Source organism: Chenopodium quinoa, unplaced genomic scaffold, assembly GCF_001683475.1.
Source record: "Chenopodium quinoa cultivar QQ74 unplaced genomic scaffold, ASM168347v1, whole genome shotgun sequence".
Classification (NCBI taxonomy): domain Eukaryota; kingdom Viridiplantae; phylum Streptophyta; class Magnoliopsida; order Caryophyllales; family Amaranthaceae; genus Chenopodium; species Chenopodium quinoa.
The window spans coordinates 58399-77842 of NW_018742455.1; the positions used below are offsets into that span (position 1 = coordinate 58399).

General features: G+C 34.0%; 2 protein-coding genes and 1 long non-coding RNA gene across 4 annotated transcripts; all 3 read right to left on the bottom strand.

Moving 5' to 3' along the window:
- Positions 1-212: 212 nt before the first annotated feature.
- LOC110717742 (serine/threonine-protein kinase AtPK2/AtPK19-like) lies at positions 213-3610 on the bottom strand. The gene is made up of 7 exons (XM_021896508.1): positions 3021-3610; positions 1816-2455; positions 1638-1720; positions 1155-1275; positions 884-1057; positions 686-793; positions 213-602 (listed from the first exon to the last, which is right to left on the bottom strand). Exons 2-7 carry the CDS (start codon positions 2218-2220, stop codon positions 330-332), a joined length of 1164 nt encoding a protein of 387 aa, XP_021752200.1. The 5' UTR covers positions 2221-2455; positions 3021-3610; the 3' UTR covers positions 213-329.
- Positions 3611-6276: 2666 nt separating this feature from the next.
- LOC110717750 lies at positions 6277-9868 on the bottom strand. Its single transcript, XR_002510788.1, has 2 exons — positions 7280-9868; positions 6277-6775 (listed from the first exon to the last, which is right to left on the bottom strand). It is a non-coding gene; the product is annotated as an uncharacterized LOC110717750 (long non-coding RNA).
- Positions 9869-12204: 2336 nt separating this feature from the next.
- Positions 12205-16975, bottom strand: LOC110717758 (uncharacterized protein C115.02c-like). Of its 2 annotated transcripts, XM_021896525.1 has the most exons (6): positions 15233-16975; positions 14700-14958; positions 12762-12884; positions 12522-12643; positions 12381-12450; positions 12205-12294 (listed from the first exon to the last, which is right to left on the bottom strand). In XM_021896525.1, the coding sequence occupies exons 3-6, from the start codon at positions 12876-12878 to the stop codon at positions 12226-12228; spliced, it is 378 nt and encodes a 125-aa protein (XP_021752217.1). In that variant the 5' UTR covers positions 12879-12884; positions 14700-14958; positions 15233-16975; the 3' UTR covers positions 12205-12225. The 2 variants fall into 2 exon arrangements, with proteins under 2 accessions (XP_021752217.1, XP_021752227.1); XM_021896535.1 differs by lacking the exons at positions 14700-14958; positions 15233-16975 and having other exon boundaries at positions 12762-13484.
- Between the last annotated feature and the right edge of the window lie 2469 nt (positions 16976-19444).

The window sequence follows — 19444 nt, forward strand, 5'->3', positions numbered from 1 at the left end:
TCTGCTGGTTGCGATTGTGGTTGTAATGAATTGTAAATCGTTGCAATTGACACAACCGCCCTTTCATCGATTCAAAGCGTACTTCTCCCTCCCACCTCGAGCTCAATTGAGAACTCTCACAGTTACAGTGCAAAATTCCTGATCTGCTAATGAAAAGCGTAAATGTGATGATCTGTTTCAAAACAAACATTGGTTCAAGTATTTGAGCAACAAACACTTGAAAGGATTTGGTGAATAGCTTTATTTTATTAATCTGAAATTTTGTGTCACAAATTTCAAATTCAACATTTATCAACACTTCTCCTCTATGAGAGGTTCATGAAGTGATCTTAAAAAAATTCACCAAATTCTTTGAAGAGATTTTCATTCTCCTCCTTCGACCTTGGACTAGTAGCTGGCGAATCGACCAAAGGCATTTTGGTCCATTCCTCTGCAATATTAAGAACACACTCTTTACCACCAACAACTGGTTTAAAGCTTGGTTGGATTTCTTTGTTTTCTAACTTCCTCCAATTGATGCACTTGAACCATTTATGTCTTCTTATCTCATCTTCTCCTTGAGGCCCACTTCCTAGCCGCTTGCTCGGTTCTTTCGTTAGCAGCTACATAACATAGAACTTTCAATGAGAACTTTTGAAATGCAAGTTAAGCTTAAGATTCTACTAAAGTTGTTACAAACACTTACCCCTTTTATTAGAGAATGTGCTTCACTTGTTAAAAAAGTAGGTAACTTGATCTTGTCTTTGATTATTTTCTGCTGTAATTTGAATCTGTTTCCACCACTGAAAGGTAGCTGTTACAGCGGAAATACACGAAACAATTAGCTTATAAGGAAACAAAATTACATATGATTAAGTGAAAAAGGGTGGAAAATTTGGTAAACCTTTCCAATGAGCATCTCATACAAGAGAATCCCAACGCTCCACCAATCTGCAGCCTTATCATGCCCTTTGCCAAGTATAATTTCAGGAGCCATGCACTCAGTTGTTCCACACAATGAGTTTGATCTTGTTGTGTCGTCGAATTGTTTTGCTAGACCAAAGTCAGTCAACATTATCTGATCATGGAAGTAAAATGACAAAGAATTAGTGCCTATACATACATTGCTGGTTTAAAGGGCAATGTAATAAGGTTAGTTAAAGTGGAGCACATACATGGCCATCCGCGCCTAATAGAATGTTCTCTGGCTTAAGATCCCTGTGCATGATGCCATTATCATGTAAGTATGCAACTGCAGAGACTATCTCAGCTGCGTAAACTCGAGCCAAATCCTCCCTGAAATACAAAAGTATAAACACATCAAGCTAACAAGCATTAACCCTCCCTAAAGTTTCTGCATATACTCGGAAAAATCTTCTCACAATTCTTAAAAAATTATGATTAATGACTGATTACTAACATGTCCCGACTAAAATTAAAGTGTAAAATCATGTCATATCCTTAAATAAGCTTCGGAAATATATATTTCAATTTCTTATCTTGGACATAAGATTATTATATATAATCATGTTTGTATAAGACCACTATACAAAGTACGAGTATTGTATATTCCTAAAGACTAAGCACTAGTCAAAGTGACAAACTACATTATTACATACACTAGTGGAAATTTTGCACTCTGAGTCACATAATATTACCTGAATAAACCTTGTTGAAGGAGCTGAAAGAACAGCTGACCGCCATTGACAAAATCTAGCACAAAATACAGCCTATATTTTGTCTGCATAACATAATGAAAATAAATCAGTTGTTAGAACTATGTAATGTTGTGATTAACAAATCGCGTTAAACAATGAAAGAGTCCTAATCCCATACCTGAAATGTGTAGTTCAGCTTAACAATAAAAGGATGGTCAATCTTCATTAGTATCTCCCTCTCAGATTTGATGTATTCGACATGATTCTTTTCGATTATCTTGTCCTTTGCAATCACCTTCATCGCGAAAATCTCATCAGATGATCTCTTCCTAACTTGATAAACTTTCCCAAAAGCGCCCTTGCCCACAACTCTAAGCACTTCAAAATCCTTAACCCCAACAACACATCCTGATTTTTTGTCAAGATCCAAAGACGAAATCTCATACATTCCATTATCTATTTGAGGGTAATTCGAGTCCTTGGAATCGCGAAAATAAGGATCAATTGAGGGTTGCACTGATATTGGACCAAAAACATCAGCAAAGTTCTGAATCCCAACACAATCTGATGCTAGTACCACCATTTTTTTGGGTTAAAAATTGTGAAACAAGGGCTTTGATGGGTTTGTTTACAGTCTAATTTCGAGTTCGAGTTAAATGAAGTTAAGGAAAGGGATTAAAGTGCCTAGGAAACTTGGAAGTGAACAAACTAAAACCCAGAAAAAGCAACTGTTCTTGTTTCCCTGCTTGTGGGAAACAATTGATCTTGAACCACTTCTTGAATTCATCAACTTTACTATGATGAATCTTTGATCAAATCTGCAATCATTGAAACAATTATATTAAAATTATCAATATATTATTATACGAACAATTTTATCACATAAAAAACAAAAAATAAATAAAACCCGTTTTAAACAGGATTCATAATTGAAAGAAATACAAGTATAAAAATCAACCGCCCAACAATTAAATCTAAATTTAAAAAGATCAAACCTTTATAAATTTCAAAAATTTAAAAAAAAAGTTAAAAAGATCAAATCTTTACAAGTGAATTCCCGGAAAATTCAAGAATTTAAAATTGTGAATATACCCGTCCAAGTGATAATTATAAGGAAACTAATGACTATTTTAAAGAAATTAATCCATGGAACTTTAATTGGTAATAATTGAGAAAAACAAGTAAGCAAAAAATAGTTGATCAAAGAAGAAAAAAAAATACACACGCAACTATAAATAAGAAAAATTCAAGTTGAAGATGATCAATCATATGAAAAACAAGCAATTAATCCAATATAATTCGAAATTATGATTCGGGTCGATATTTTCGGAAAAAAAAAAAAAAAAAAAAAAAAAATTGAGAGAAGGAAAAAAAATTTCATACCTTTGGTAATGGCGCGGCGAAGGGGGGATGTTTGGAATTGGGATAAGAGTAAATAAACAGAGAGAATGCGTAAGCGTTACGCTGCTTAAGAAAAAGGGTACGTAACTGAATTAACGGAATTTATTGCCCACGTCTTGAGTTATGATTGGTTGTTTTTTTTGGTAGTTTTTTAAAAAAAAGAAATAGGAATTGTAGGTAGTTTATTTTTTATGTTAATTTAAATTTTTTATTGAAAGGTGGGTGGTTTACGAGGGATTATTTAGAATCTTTTTGTTCGTTTAAAAAGTAAATTTGGATAATATAATATTAGGGTTTTTTAATTTAATTTTATTTTATCTTTAATTTTTTGGGGATTGGGGGGTGGATTTGTTGGGGGAGATGATAAGATTTGATGAAATGATTAACTGTCTTGGTTTCGAGGAATGAAAGTAGCAAGTGTTTTCATGTAGCTTGCCTACTCATCTTCCTGCCAAACCCTTAAAGGGAAGGTCAACTTGTAGTATCTAAGGGAACAATACAACTATACAACTAGGAATAGAATCAATGATAATAACCCATATTTATAACTTTACTTCATTAACGGTGATATAAGTTATGAGATCTTGTATTCTTGTTACATTCGTCGGGGAAACTTGTCTTTAGGATAAAGTTATTGATTTTAGTTTGATATCTAAGCTCGCATAAATAATGCGCATAATAAGCTACTCTCGGAAGATTTTGGTGTGATCGTATTTGAATTAAACAGCTACAGTGCTACACAATTAGCATGTAAGCAACTAAGCTAACTTCGGGAGTGTATCGAGGAAACCCCTCTAATGCTAGTTAGCGTTTGAACAAAGGTCGTGACATGATAAACGGGTCTGGGCCACACTCGTTATAACTGTCCACTTTATACTACGAATGAGGTTCCACTTCAAATCCATATGACAATGAAGGGAGTAACCCCTTAGTTTTATAAAGTGAATACAACTTTCTTGTTTCTCAATATGGAATACACATCCTAATACAAACCCCCACTTATACACTCAACTAATTTGAGACAACACACCACTCACATGTAGGTTTTCATGACACGGGTCCAATTTTATAGTGCAAGTGCTAGGAAGTGTCAAGTGAATTGAATACCTTGGGCTTAACCTGCTTTTGGCCTTGGAAGAGAAATGGACTTAAGCATAAGATGCTATTGTCATCATAGATTGGGATTTAGTAGTTTAAGGCCCAGAAATGAGTGTCATGTTGATGCCCAAAGACGTACTACATCCGTTTTGGCCTAAAATTGCAACTTACACGACTCATCACTAACATGTAAAACAACCTATATTGACATTGTTTGACCACTTTGACGTATTCACATGTTGAAATTTGATTAATTTGCTCAAATTCATTTATATAGAACTCAATACAAGTGAAATGGCTAAAAATGGCCTAAAATTGCAACTTACACGACTCATCACTAACATTTAAAACAACCTATATTGACATTGTTTGAGGTATTCACATGTTGAAATTTGATTAATTTGCCCAAATTTCATTCATTTATAACTCAAACTAGTGAAATAGCTTAAAACGACCTAACTTGTAATTTATGTGTCCATGTTCTTTATTTCGAATAAAAAATACTCTCTTAACACTTAAAACAGCCGCCTATATTCAAATTGTTAAAGGTTTTTACAAGTTGAAATTAGGTTAATTTGCTCGTATTGATTCATTTACGACACAAAACTAGTGAATAAAAAATACTCTCTTAACACTTAAAACAGCCGCCTATATTCAAATTGTTAAAGGTTTTTACAAGTTGAAATTTGGTTAATTTGCTCGTATTGATTCATTTACGACACAAAACTAGTGAATTTAAATGACTAAAAATGGCTTGAAATTTCAACTTAATGTGTCCATATTCTTTATTTTCAATCAAAACTGTTTTGAGTGTTTTTGTCCCTCTGGAGAGTTACAGCTCAGAGCCTGGTTGCGCGTGGCCTATACTTGCAAAACAACGGAGACCCCGGGTGGTTGGAGCTCCGCCTCCGACGATCAAGTTAGTACTTGAAATAAAACGGGAGAAAGTGCGGAAAAAGAGGTGAGATCTTCTCGGATTCCGAGATCAGGTGATTCTCTGATGTAAGAGAATGTAGGGTATGCTGTAATAAATGTAGATGTCCCAAAATTGGGGGAAATCTCCCTATTTATAGGGTCTTTGGTAAATGTGCCCCTGATTAGGTCATTCTGACCTAATTATTATGGGATGCGCCGCATTGCGGCTTTCTCGGGATTTGGGCCAATGAAGGCCGCCTTTTCTTCCAAAGTTTGAGGAGAGACACGTGTCAAAAGGAGATTGGCACAATTTGGACCAACCAAAGTATGACACGTGTCAAGGCCTGATTGGGCCACGTGGCATGGGTAAAATTACCCAAAACAAAAACTACTTACTAAACTTAAGACAACCCATATTCACACTGTTTATGAGATGTTTACAAGTTAAGATTAGGAAAATTTGATCATGTTTATTCATTTAGGACTCAAAACTAATGAAATGGCTAAAAATATGGCCTAAAATTATAGCTTACGTGTTCATATACTTTATATTCAGTCAAAATTATTCAGTAAAACTTAACACAACCTATATTCACATTGTTTGAGATGTTTACAAATCGAAATCAGATTAATTTGCTCAAATTTATTCATATGCATTTAGAACTCAAAACAAGTGAAATGGGTAAAAAAAACATGGCCTAAAATTGCAACTTAAACTACTTACTAACACTTTCAACAATCTATATTGACATTGTTTGAGATGTTTACAAGTTGAAATTTGATTAATTTGCCCAAATTCATTCAATTAGTACTCAAAACTAGTAAAATGACCTAACATTGCAACTAACTTGCCCACTAACATTGCAACTTACTTGAATTTTCGAAAATTTATTTTTTTAATTTTAATTTTTTTTTACCAATCACCTAGTGACATGTGTCAAGTAACTTATTATAACAAGTTAGTAACTTATTATCGTACCCCGCTTAGGAGATCATGTTAGTAGTACCCCTTCCCCGCGGTGTTGTATTGTCTTCATTCCGCAAAGAGGTTTGAGGTTTGTAGTAGACTAGTAGTATTGTTTGTAATATTAAGTCAATTGGGAGCTAGTCTCCTTTTAACAATTGTCAAAAAAAAAATAAAAATAAAAAAAAAAAAAAAAAATTGATGGTTTTTTATTTTTTATTTTTTTTTTTTTTTTTTTTTTCTGAAGCAAAGCAAGGATCATTAATTAATTAGATCGAGTTTCACCAAAACTTGAAAGCTTTGGGGGAAGGAGGTAGTACAAATACAAGCCGAAATAATTTCAGTTTCCCACCTTGCAATTAAATAGGCAACCGAGTTACCGGTCCTCTAAGTATGAAGACATTCAAAGCTGTTAAGAGAATTACACAATCTGAAAGTATCATCAAAGAAAAGAAAAATTGGAGCAGCTCCTTGCTTGTTGTTGATCATACGCACTACATCACACTCAAGGACCAAATCCCTATATCCCAGATTATTCGCCGCCACCAGAACAAAAAGTGCAGCAGCAGCAGCTTCAGCTATCGCAGGCTCCCAGCAACATCTCAGACGCTTCAAAGCAGGGTCTGACAGAAGCGAACCAATTTGTAACAGCAGGGTCTGCAGCAGCAACCATATGAAGACGTAGATTTACACAATAAGGAGATCAATCACCGAATTCGAAATACTTTGAATCTGCTGGGAAATGTAATTCCACATTCAACTGAAACCCAGGACATCAATTAGTTAACTTACTATCACAAGAATCTCAATACATATAACAGTCATTATAGTACATACTACATACCAAACACATATCACAGTAAACCTAAACACGACAAATAGAAGCAGGCTCCCTTTACTCGGTGAAACTATTGCCATTAACTCATTTCTAATTAGTACTTTGGAGACTACATTTAGTCTCAACATTTCTATACTCAGAATTGAGCAACCTGGAAACTTCAGTCAGTCAATCGGTATTGAGCAATGTACTTCTACGGGTTTCTATGGTTATAATGCGTTTGGGTAAATATTTGTGCAAGATGAGACATTTATTGTGAAGTAAACAGCAATGCCTCTTTTATCATATTTATTAAGGAAGTTTAAAACAACTTTAAGTAAAACAACTAGTCTTGTGATTTGAAGAAAGTTTTTCCAACTAGAAGCAACAATATGTAAAGCAAAGAAGCTCAAATCGTAATATCATATTAGTAATAATGACACATACCTTGCCTTCAGAATCAGTATGCCTTTGAGGAAATACAATTTTCAGGTCATTGTACAAGTAAAATCTCCTTTCCCGTTCATTTTCTGCAGAGTATTGTAGGGCACCAAGACATTGGCGTTCTCTTTAACCTTAAATGAACCAAGTGAGACTGGGAATATTCTTGAGTTGCGAGAGGGAGAAGAAGCCATTGCACAGCGAATAATTGTTGGGAATTTGGTTGATAAATTAGTGTGGTAACTGGGTTTTTGTTAAGGATGTAAAGGAGAGAGAATGAGGGAAGATAATGAGGAGAGAGAAGCAGTCTCCATTGTTGCACTTGTCCAATGTTTAGATTACAGAACCAATTTGTAACAGCAGGGGCTGCAGCAGCAACCATACGACCATAAAAATATTACCTTTGCATTATACATCTCATAGTCCTCACAAAGAGTCATAAAACTAGAAGCAATAGCAACACCATTAACACTAAAAATCACCTTATTCCTACAATGCCACGCTACCCATGCTAAGGAAGAGAAGACACAGAAGCTGTCTTTTCTCAAGCTTACTCGCCACCCAACAGAAAAGGTCCCTAACGATATGTTTGGATTGAAGGAAATGGAGGGAAAGGAAGGGAAGAGAAATGGAGAGATGGAGTATCTTTCATTTGAATAGAAAATGAGGAAGGGAGGGAATTGGAAGGATTAATTGTAGGAAATTAATCCCTCCAACAATGGAGAGATTTGAAAGGAAAACTCATCCTTTTTCTCTCCCCTCCCTTTCTCCTCCCTCCCCTTCTTTTCCTTCCCTTTTCTTTATCCAAACAATCTGTAAAAGAATCATGAGGAACTTCAACAATCAGATCAGAGAAGTTGCTATGTGAATATGAACCCCACAAGTGGGGGAGTGATACCATATTTTTTATGGCTTGCAGTTCTGAAGACTTGTCGAGTAGAAGGGTTCCACAGCACCAAAACATGTCGGGGTGTCCATATTTGAATGCAGAATATGCCATTGCAGGGGCCATAAAAGATCTTGATGTCCTCCAGGAGGAAGTTGATGGATGACAGGTTTGCACTCATACACAGTGAAATGTCAAGAGTTTGACAAGAAAGGAAGGTAATATCATTCACAATGGACCACCGACGCGAATGGATCATGAAGTGATGGCAATCATAATTTGATAAAGCCAAAGTACGAGTATCATATTGTTTGGCAGCAAATTCAGGTGATTTAATGAGAGATTGCCATAACTTACACACACAAGTAAATTTGATTAGGGATTTTACGGGCATTCTTGCCAGAATTTCAATCAACAATTCATCCAGTAATTGGCGGGGTATATCATCCACATCATTCCCATCCGCCATCAAGTCTACACTATCAAATTTTGCAATTCAATTCAATTAAAAGACATGATCAATTAATTTTATCAAATCCAGAGTACAAATATTGAATTCTAAATTGAAAACGATAACATCAATTAATTAATGAAATAATTCAGTCAAATAATAATTTCAAGGAGCAATTCTAATTACATAAAACTATCCAATTTCATCAATTTCAAAGCACCAATTTCATCAAAATAATTCAATCATATAATGCCAATCACGTAGTACATATTTCATATATTCAATATATATTATTTTTTTTTAGGAAATTTCATATATTCAATATCAATCCTAATTCTTACAGTAAATCATCAATACAAAACATCAATTAATTTTATCTAATACAGATATTTTATCTTCTAAACTGAAAATGATAACATCAATGAAATGATAATATTTATTTTCAATTGTACATTTCAAGAAGCAGCAATTCGAATTACATAAAACCATCCAAATTCATAATTGAAAAAACATTAAAAATGCCAATTAGGTACATAAAACCATCCAAATTCATAATTTCAACAATAATTGTAATTGATATATAAAACAATTAATCAGGTCAAAACCCAAAATCATAAATACAAAATAAAACCCCCAAATCACGATCGAATCAAAAAGAATAGAATGAATAAAAATAAATAAAAAAAAAAAAGTAAGAAAATAAGAATTGGAGAAAGGATGAAGGAGTACGGTGGCCGGCGGCGAAGTAACGGCGGTGATATGGTGGTTTTTTTTAAAAAAAAAATATTTTTGAAGGCTTTAAACTTTATTAATTTATTTGTCGAGATTGCTTTGTTGGGCTGTGACTCGTATAATCAAGGCCCATTTTCAAGGCCACAATCTTCTCTGTATCGTTCCAATTTTATCAGATGTCTCCGAAGAGACGGCCACGATCTTCTTTAGTCATGTTTAAACTGAAATGAATCCTTAATGGTTTGTCCCGTGTTCTATTTAATGATGTCTCTAAAAAAAAATTGATTTATTTTCTTTTAACAGGTCATCATATGTCAATTTTCAAGTCGTGCGTCATTAACACTCGTGGAGAATTAGTTTTTCTATTAGATCAGTACTCCTGTCATTTTTTTTATCTTTAAATCAAATTAAAATCAAATTATCGATGACTTATCATACTTACATAAGTGAATCGATAAGTAATGAACTAGTAGTAGATTGATAGATAATTAGCTTAACAATGAATTTTCAATCCGTGGCTTCCCTACTCTTCAACATGGGGCTCCCATATGTTTCTTTTGAGGGTTTTTAATATGGTAATGGTCTCTTCCCTAAAATGGAGGCCAAAGGTACCTACGGTTAGGGTATCAAGTCACTTGTGAAGGTGACTCAACTTGTGTTGTTAAATCTTGATCATCTTATTTTCCTACTCGTTTAACTTGATTTTAAAAAGACTTTATGTCTTTGTGAGCTCGAGTTAATGTATACTACCAACCGAATTTTTTTGCCTTTTTGTTCCTTCCCCAATTCTAAATGTAAAATGTCTCAATTTCATGCATACGTCCCTATTTTTTACTACCCTATTTTTTTTTTACTACAATCTAAAATGTCTCAGTTTCATGCACATCAATCAAAATATATCAGTTTCATGCAAACGCCGTGTGCATATAGATCAATTATTGCAAATTGTAGTAGTTGCACACTTGCACATACAATTTCATACTCCATAACTTTATTGTAACGGAAACTGTTAGCTCATATGCATATAGTAAAACAATGAATAAACTTTAAGAGGATGTATACACGATGGGTTTTTTTTTCGCAAAACGGTGCTTTTAAAAGGTTTTTTCTAACAAAATTACCGTTAATTTAATATAATGTTTAATATTTAATTCATTTTTTCTTTTTTTCTTTCGCCACTGCATATAGATCCATAATTGTAGATTGTAGTAGTTGCACACTTGCACATACAATTACATACTCCATAACTTTATTGTAACGGAAACTGTTGCATATAGTTAAAAAGGTCAAATGGATGTTTGAGATTGCAATGTTCTTGTATGATTGTTCTCATAATGAATGGGTTGTCTCTGGAAGTATGGATGCAAATCACGAACTCCATCCAGATACAAAGGGGTCTGCATTTCTATCAAGCGGGAGATCTACAAGGAAAGCATCGGGTTAAGCACAGATACTTCGAGCATTAATTAACGACGACAAATTCTATATTTCCCATTGACAGGAATATCAGAAAACTTCCAAATAAAACAGGAAGACAGAGATAGTAACACGTGCAGTATCTGTTACAGCAGAAGTATTTAGTCAGACATGTTTGGAAAGAACAATTTATGCAACTAAAACAGCAAGATATTTCAGTAAGAACATTAGCCTTAATGTGCAAGTGGCCTGGCAAACTCAAATTTTGAGAAAGGTGCCCATAAGGGGGAAGGAGGAGGGGCGCGAGGGGGGGGGGGGGGGCGGGGAAGGGTACCTTGCTAGTTTTATCAGCAAGGAATTGGCCTTGATATATTAGTTGCAAAATGAAAGAGGATTCTCTATGTACGATTTGCATAAAAAGTAACCACTTACAGCTCGATGGAAGGCAAACATTTCTTCTTGTGCAGATAGTAAGCTTAGAAATACATTTATTAGAAGATTGGATGGTATGGCCAACAATAATTCCCATCAGTATTATCAACAGTTCAACACCCTATATTTTAACCAGTAACACACTGCCATATAATTGCACTGATATTTCTAACTATTAAAATTTAGCACACAATATCTGAGTCGAGAAATGACAGATCAATAAATATAACACCTTAACTTAATATTTTCCCAAGACAATTCACAAAGCAAAGATAGGCATGAAGAAACTAGCACTTGCCTTTCCAAATTGAAAAGAGTTCCTTCTTCGGTTCCTTGGAAAAGGTCATCAATGGAACAAGCAGCAGAACAAAATAGACGACAGTGATGGTTGTATAGTTCATCTATGAGAGTAATAGATCTCCGTGCCTGAAATCGATAACATTTGACACATCCAAAGCATTAAATATACTGCTCAAACATGAAACAGTTTCCTAGAGGTTAATGCATTACATTTGGACATAACTAATCAGTATACATAACAATAATTCATTGAGCAAGTGTAGAAAATTGACACAATTACTAAGCTATGTCTCAGGATTTCAGGCTTGACCACTAGTGTTGGATATCTGTATCTCTCCAAGTGTCAAACTAAATTTCAAGAAATTTGTATGTTTTGTCCAAAATAGTTTGTCAAGTGTCTACATCCATATCAATAGTCCAGCACTATACTTGCTAAGTAGATAATCTTAAAAAATTGTAAAGAAGTATGGAAGTAATAATTTGAAATGCATAACTGATATGTATAGGCCAATACATAACTTATTAGCTGGTATTTAATGTCATGATTATAGAGCATAAGTGAAGCTTCCACAGCTAAGATAGAGATTTACTTGGGGAAGATCTTTGTTAAGTTTTGGGATATTCAAATTGATCTAAACTGATATTGGATAAAATCATGAAATTATTCAATTTTTTACCCACTACAAAGCACATGAAAAGAAAGAGCAATTCATACCTTGTCCCTGATACGCATGCTCATTGCCGGTATGTCAGAAAAAAAGACTGGTAGTTTTTAGCTAATGCAATATAGTCTGCAGCCCCAACCTAACAGAAATAATAAACAAATGTTTTTATTTAATATAAACTACTCCAAAAGCAAAGAGAATTGACAACGTGCAAATTTAATTTACCGGTCTTCCACAAAGATACTCAAATGAAAAATGTGCAACCCCATTGCAGCTTTGAGGAACATCTAAAGACCTGCATAAATGAACTAATTAATCAAACAGGCTTTACAAAATCATAATAGACTTGAAGAAAAAAAATAATACCTTCCAAACATTACTGAAATAGACTCAGTTGTCACAATTCCTCCATATTCATTAGTGACCTCATACCATGATTTGTCAAATTCCTGCAATGCCTTGCTATCTAAAGGACAGAAGTAGTTGTCCTGTGCATGGAGATAACTGAATTAAGAAGGGAAACCATAACCAAGCATGCAAGGTAGAGTTGATAGGCTAAAAAAAGTCCTGCATAGTAATACTTGTTAAGTACAGACCAGCTCTCACCTGGCTTTTGGATCCCTGAGCAACAAGTTGGCGATAATCTATCTCACTGCCGATAAGAACATTCTGGCAATGTTCTTCCAACTTCTCAACCAGCTTTAGGAAGATCTCCTTCTGCATTCCATCCTGCAGATGAAAGGTATTCAAGTTTTAAATAGTTGATTTACAGCTCGCATAACTCAAAATCATCACAAAAAAAGGGGGAAGATTATGCGTTTGACATGGATAGAAAGAGTGTGTTGTCAGGTGTCAAAAGCATCAATGGAAAAAAAGAAGATAATGGAGGAAAAAAGAAATAAATAAATAAATAAATTAGAGGATAAACATGGAAAGGAAAGTGAAATAAATGGGGCACAGAGTGATGTTTTTAATACATTGACCATAAAAGATAGAAATCAGAAATATACAAATAAAATCTCTTTGTACTGTTAAGGATTCAAAGTTTCAAGTCCTTTTAGTTGAAATTTAAAAAAATCCAAGGTGACAGAACAAAGCTCGCCAGGGTGTTGCAAATGAAGGTATGATGCATATTACACAGAACAACTTCTTCTACATGGCCTTCAAACTCAAATTATATGCCTAAAACCAAAAGTAAACTTACTCCCCTTAATCCACAGTGAAAATCTAGGGAAAAAAAATATAAAAAGACAAGGTGAAAAAATAAATTCCAAGGATAAAGCCTTCAATCTGACCCATGGATTTTTTCACTCATCTTGGTGTGGGAGTCCCGTGAATAGGTGGGGTGGGGGTGGAACTAGGATAGTGTTGCTGGTTGGGGTAGAAATCTAGATAATACCTATCCGTGAATATTGCAGCAACAACGATAGTCTTGTTGTGGCCTAACCGCCTAATTGATGCTTCACACGTGTTACTAACTACAGCTTAAAACCCAACCGGTCAAGTATCAAAATCACCTGGGTGCAACAGACTGACATAGCAGTCTGACAAAAGGCACAAAGCCACTAAATTTATAGAAATTTTTTTTTTCCAAAAATATGAACATAGGGGCATGGCATCTAAACCAATAGTACCTCAATAACATGCTTTCTTCTTCTAATGTTTATAAATTTGGATACATTTTGGTAACAGACATAAAAGAAGCACAAAGCCGAATACCCGCAACATGAAGAGTCAGGTTTTCATTACACGGAACTTGTTCTAAAGAGTTCGCATAAAGTTTTGTAGTCTAATATCCACAGTGGTCAATCATCATGTGACGTTCAGGTCAAGATTATAAACTTAAACACCACTTGACTCTATGCATTGACTTTATATGGGTGCCTAAATATTCTAAAAGGCATGGAGCCAATATTCTCTATCCAAAAAACCTAAGTAATTTTCCAACCACATATTTCAAATATAATCGATGTTGGGGCATCCCAAGCCACTTAAAGGGCGAAGCAAAACTACACAATATGGCATTGTAAGCAAGCTTAAAAGTACATTTAACAGAAGATTGGATGGTCTGGCCAACATTAATTCCCATCAGTAGTATCAGCAATTTAACACAGGCAAGCTCAATTGAACTTAATAAAAGTGCTGAGACTCTCAACATAGCAGACACACCTAATCACCTACACATGCCATAGGGATATCGAATTAATTTTCCTTCATTATCTTGTTCTTGTTTTCATTTATCCTCCTCATGATGCCTCTAAAATCAATCAAAATTTATTTCCTCATTTTTCACCAAAACATCAAAATTAACAAATGCTTAAGCCAATCTTGGCTTTCTACCAACTGTTCCATACAAAGCAAAACATAAATGGAATTATTCAATAAGTAGTTCCTCAATCACTTTCTTTTTAATCATAACATTGGAAGCATGTTACATTGTTTAAGATCTCTACATTGGATAAAGAGTAATTTGCAAGCTAAGTGAAGTTTAATGTAGCCAGTTTTGGCTGCACAATCAATAAGAATGCATCACATCAATTTTACCTCCAAAAATAAATACAGTAAACGCTGCTCTATGTTCCTTAAACTTTCCCCGAGCTGATGATTCTGGCCATCCTCTGATGGTGAAAGCAAGATTGACAGATGCCAATAGTATAGTTATGACTGAAGGAGAATTGAAACCCTTCATAGAACCATGGTCTAGAGCCCAGTTTGCAAGAACTTGGCTTAATATCAAAGATGTTGACTCAAAAAACCTCATCAACCAAAAAGTATCATTCAATGCATCTTGCCTGTACCCTTGCTGCATCAAATATGTAAGAGATATGTAACAATATAAACCAAATCAAAAAGATAGCAGAGAAAGACAGAGTAAATGAGTTATATATGAAGTGCATATTTTTACTTCACAACCAAGAAATCAATTAGCTAGTTAATAAAGAATCCAGGGAAGTAGAGGATTATTAAATTTTCTACAACACGAAATATGTGAAAAAGAATCGATGATGAACACGAAAACACAAAAACATTCAAGCATTTAACCATGATTACACTAAAGAATTACAACTAACACACACCTTATCATGGTCAACCACCATCCAACTTTCGAAACTGAACGAAAATATGGAACTGGCGAGAGACAAGCAGATGCTGGCTACCCAAATAGCAGGATGAGCTGCAAGTGTTTTCCACACAGCCATGATCAAATGTAGGATGGAAAATAGAAGACAAAATTTCTTGTGGCATCTGCAACTCGTACAAGCATTACAAAAAAAAATGTACTCAAAATCGATATTGAAGAGTAAGAACTCCATCTTCAAGATTTTTCTTATAGCGTAGCATTTTTTAATAGTGCATTTGGCTACAAAGACTAACATTCAAGCTGCACTCTCTTATACGAGGCAGCTAGGAAACAATAGTTATAGTTATAGCTTCACACAACTTCCAAATGAGCATAATAACTCACTTCTTTTTTTTTTTTTTTTTTTTTTTTTTTTTTTTTTTTTTTTTTTTTTTTTTAACCTTTCACTTAAAGAATTTGATGACCATGTTTCTTGTTATCTCAACTCTCTTTTTATAACCTGATTTCAAACTAAGCAATTTATAGCATAAGTGCTCCTTTGAAAAAATGGCTTCAAATCCTAATATATATCAAAACAAAAGCAAATTAGTTGCAGGATTATCAAACAACAAAAACATACTATTATTATTGCAATGTCTCTTATTCAGATACAGTTTGAATCTAGAAAAGAAAGAAACATCTATTTTCGTACTAAATCAGTCCTACTGACAAATACCACCCACATTTATTCACAACCAAATAACTAACTCAACTGAGTTCCTAACACAGACTAACTAACGCAACTGATATCTACCCAGTAAGCAGAAGGAGATGTACTGCTGACATTTCAACTGCCTTGTCCACCACTGCCAAGAATATACGAATGTCTGACTCCAAGACTTCTGACTTGAACTTCTAACACAAACAAGAAAAGTGACGCTGAAATAACTTCTAAAACTTGACTCCAATAACTTCTAAAAAGTGACGGACTCCAGTAAGAAGAAGGAGATCTGCTGCTGACATTTCAACCGCCTTGTCCACGACTGCCAAGAATATACGAATGTCTGACTCCAAGACTTCTGACTTGAACTTTTAACACGAAACAAGAAAAGTGACGGACTTCTAAAAACTGAAGAGAGGAACGATGAAAAAAGACCAAGAGAAAATGAGAAAGAGTAACACACTAAGAGGCATATTTATAATTTTGTAGGATAGAATCTTATATCCTTATCATCTAAACTCAGGGCCCCCCTATTATTTTATTAGTCTACTAAAGTATTTCTTGGACTTCTTTTAATATTTTCTTGGCATATAAAGCTAACTGTAATCTTCTCATTGTGATATATATTTTCAAGAACCCCTCTTTTGATGTAAAAAACAATAAATGACTTTAACTACTCTTAATGTGTTATATATTTTCAAGAACCCTCTTTATAATACGAAAGTGACATACTGACATACAATAAGCAAAGAAAACAAAGAATAAGCAAAGCCAGAACTCGGATCAAACCATGAGGTCAACCAGTATTATTCTGTACCTTATTTCCACGAATAACAGCCTTAGGTTTACGGTTCACCTTCAACAAACATGTACTTTGCTCCACCAAGGTGTAACCCAGTTAGTGTAAGGGTTTCGGGTTCCTTGAAATCCTTCACAACAGCAGCTAATTCATCTAGTTTGAACTGCAATTCCACAAGGGAAAAAAAAAAAATAACACAAACCACATCAAAATATGTCCAAGTCTCTCATTTAATCAGAGGGCATAAGCATATAACAGAATAACAACAAACTAACTTGCATTGTGGTCACATTTAATCAATTTTTTTTACTACAAATTCTACTAGACTTCATCTATTTATAAGATCACACTTTCATCCCAGATAATCAATTTAAATCAACACAAAGTCAAACCAACCACAAATTCAACATATTGAATGGAAAAGGCGTAATCAATGGCGTTGGGATCAGAATTTCTCCCGGGTATTTCATCAAACACCTTCCGGGCTTGATGAATTTGAGCTTGAATAAAGGGTTGCAATGGGTGCCAAGGTTAAGAATTTGAGCTTGAATTTGCAGTATTGGAGGAGAGAGAGGCTTGAGTTGGGCAGGTCGAAGTGGTGGTGGTGGTTGGAGTTTGGAGGAGAGAGATGGAGTGGTGATGGCATGGAAGAGCCTCCTTAAGCGGGTGGCGTAGACTGCTTGTTACCGTTATATTTGGGAGGGAAATTGAAATTTGGGGCATCAATTTCCTTTGAGCCCTGCCACGGTGTATAAACCTAGTAACGTGTTCTTGCAACATGTTCTTAGCAACATGTTCTCTTTTATCGATTTACTAATTGATATTATTATGGTCTGTTCTCTTACGTTGAAATTCAGTTTAGTTCAGCTCAGTTTAGTTCAGCTTCTAATTTTCTTCTCTTATAAAATATTCATTTCATTTCAGTTCAATTGAGTTCAGTCAATGAGAACAAACCCTTAATTTTTTTATTTGGATAATGGATATGATTATTTTGCTTCTAGCTTAGAGTCGGATTAAATGGTTATTTTGTCTCAAACTCTTGCAAATATTTATAAACGATTACCTATGAATGATTTTTTTCAAAAAAAAAAAATTATTAATTTTTGACTCAGATATGCTTATTTTGCTTCTAGATTCAGATTAAGTTGTCATTATATATGAACTCTTGCAAATATTTAAAAACGATTATGTATGGATGATTTTTTTAAAAAATAAAAATAAAAAAAAAAAAAAAAAACTATATTTTTTTCCTCTTTTTAAAAAATAACTTATTTAATTTTTTTTAACTATAGTGTCTTGTTAATGGTCGTGGGAGAAACGAGTTTGAAAAGAAAGTCATGTTGTAGAGTTACACAAGTTTTCGCATCATCCTTATGATCCCTTTCCTAATCATGCTCTTATGTGTCAATTTTTCCTTGTTTTTTTAGTTGAAATCTAACTTACTTAATTATTTTAAGAATTTTGTAGCATGACACAATATTTAGTACTTGAACATCTTGGTATAAAAGACTAAGCGGTTTCTCTTTAACTCTTCTTATCCTAAGATAATTGCCTTAATTTTCTTTCTTAAGCTAATTTCCCTAATTACCTTAGTTTTTCGTAAGTGATCTGATCTCTTGATTTTCTTAAGTGATCTTTGTTTTCTTAAGTGACCTTTCTTCTTAAGTAATTTTTCTTTTCTTAAATGAATGGTCTTTCTTCTAGAATGGTCTTTTCTTCTTAATTGATTTCTCTTTTGTGGGTTCTCTCTCTCTCTAGCATTTAATTAGTAACTCTTTTACCTAAGCTAATTTCTATTAATTTATCAAGTGATCTTTGTTAAGTAGTCTCTCTTTTTAAAAATGATTTTTCTTCAGTGCGGTGGTCGTTCTCAAATGCTCTCTCTCTCTCTCTCTCTCTCTCTCTCTCTCTCTCTCTCTCTCTCTCTCTCTCTCTCTCTCTCTCTCTTAAGGAATTAGCTTAAGTAAATGTAATTAGCCATATTGGTATCATTTCATTAGTAAGCTTCTTCATAAGTTAATTGCTCTAATTCTTAAGTACTCTATCTCTCATTTGAAAAATTAAGCATTTCCCTAATCTAACTGTGTTTTTTTGGAGCTAATTGCCTTGATTTTTTAAAGTGTTCTTTCTTAAGTGGTCTCCCTCTTTCTCTTCTAAGCTAATTGCCTTGATTTTTTAATGTGATAGTTCTTAATCGGTCTTTCATCTCTCCAAAGCCAATTGACCCTATTTATAAGTAATTTTTCTTAAGGGATCACCCTCTCTTTTTCTTTCTTAAGATGATGAATTAATTGCCATGATTTTCTCAATTGATATTTCTTGTGTGGTGTCTTTTTCTCTCACGTTTTTATAAGCCTTTTATTTCCTATACAAATTGCGTTTTTCTAAGCTAATTTACCTAAACAAATTAGGTGATATTTCTTAAGTGTTCTCTCTCACTCATTGTTTCCTTACCTCCTACCCTAAACTAATTGCTCTAATTTTATTTGGTGATCTTTAATTTGTGTTTCTTTAGTGATCTTTCTTAGCTTCTTGAGTGATCTTCTTTTTCTTGAGTGATTTTTCTTCATATTTTAGTAATGGTTGCTCATGCCTTTTCTTCATATTTTAGTAGTGATTAAAGTTATTGTTATAATTTAAATAACCACTTAGTTTGCTTTAAATGACAATATATATATGTGTTATATATTGACAATGAAATAAAAATT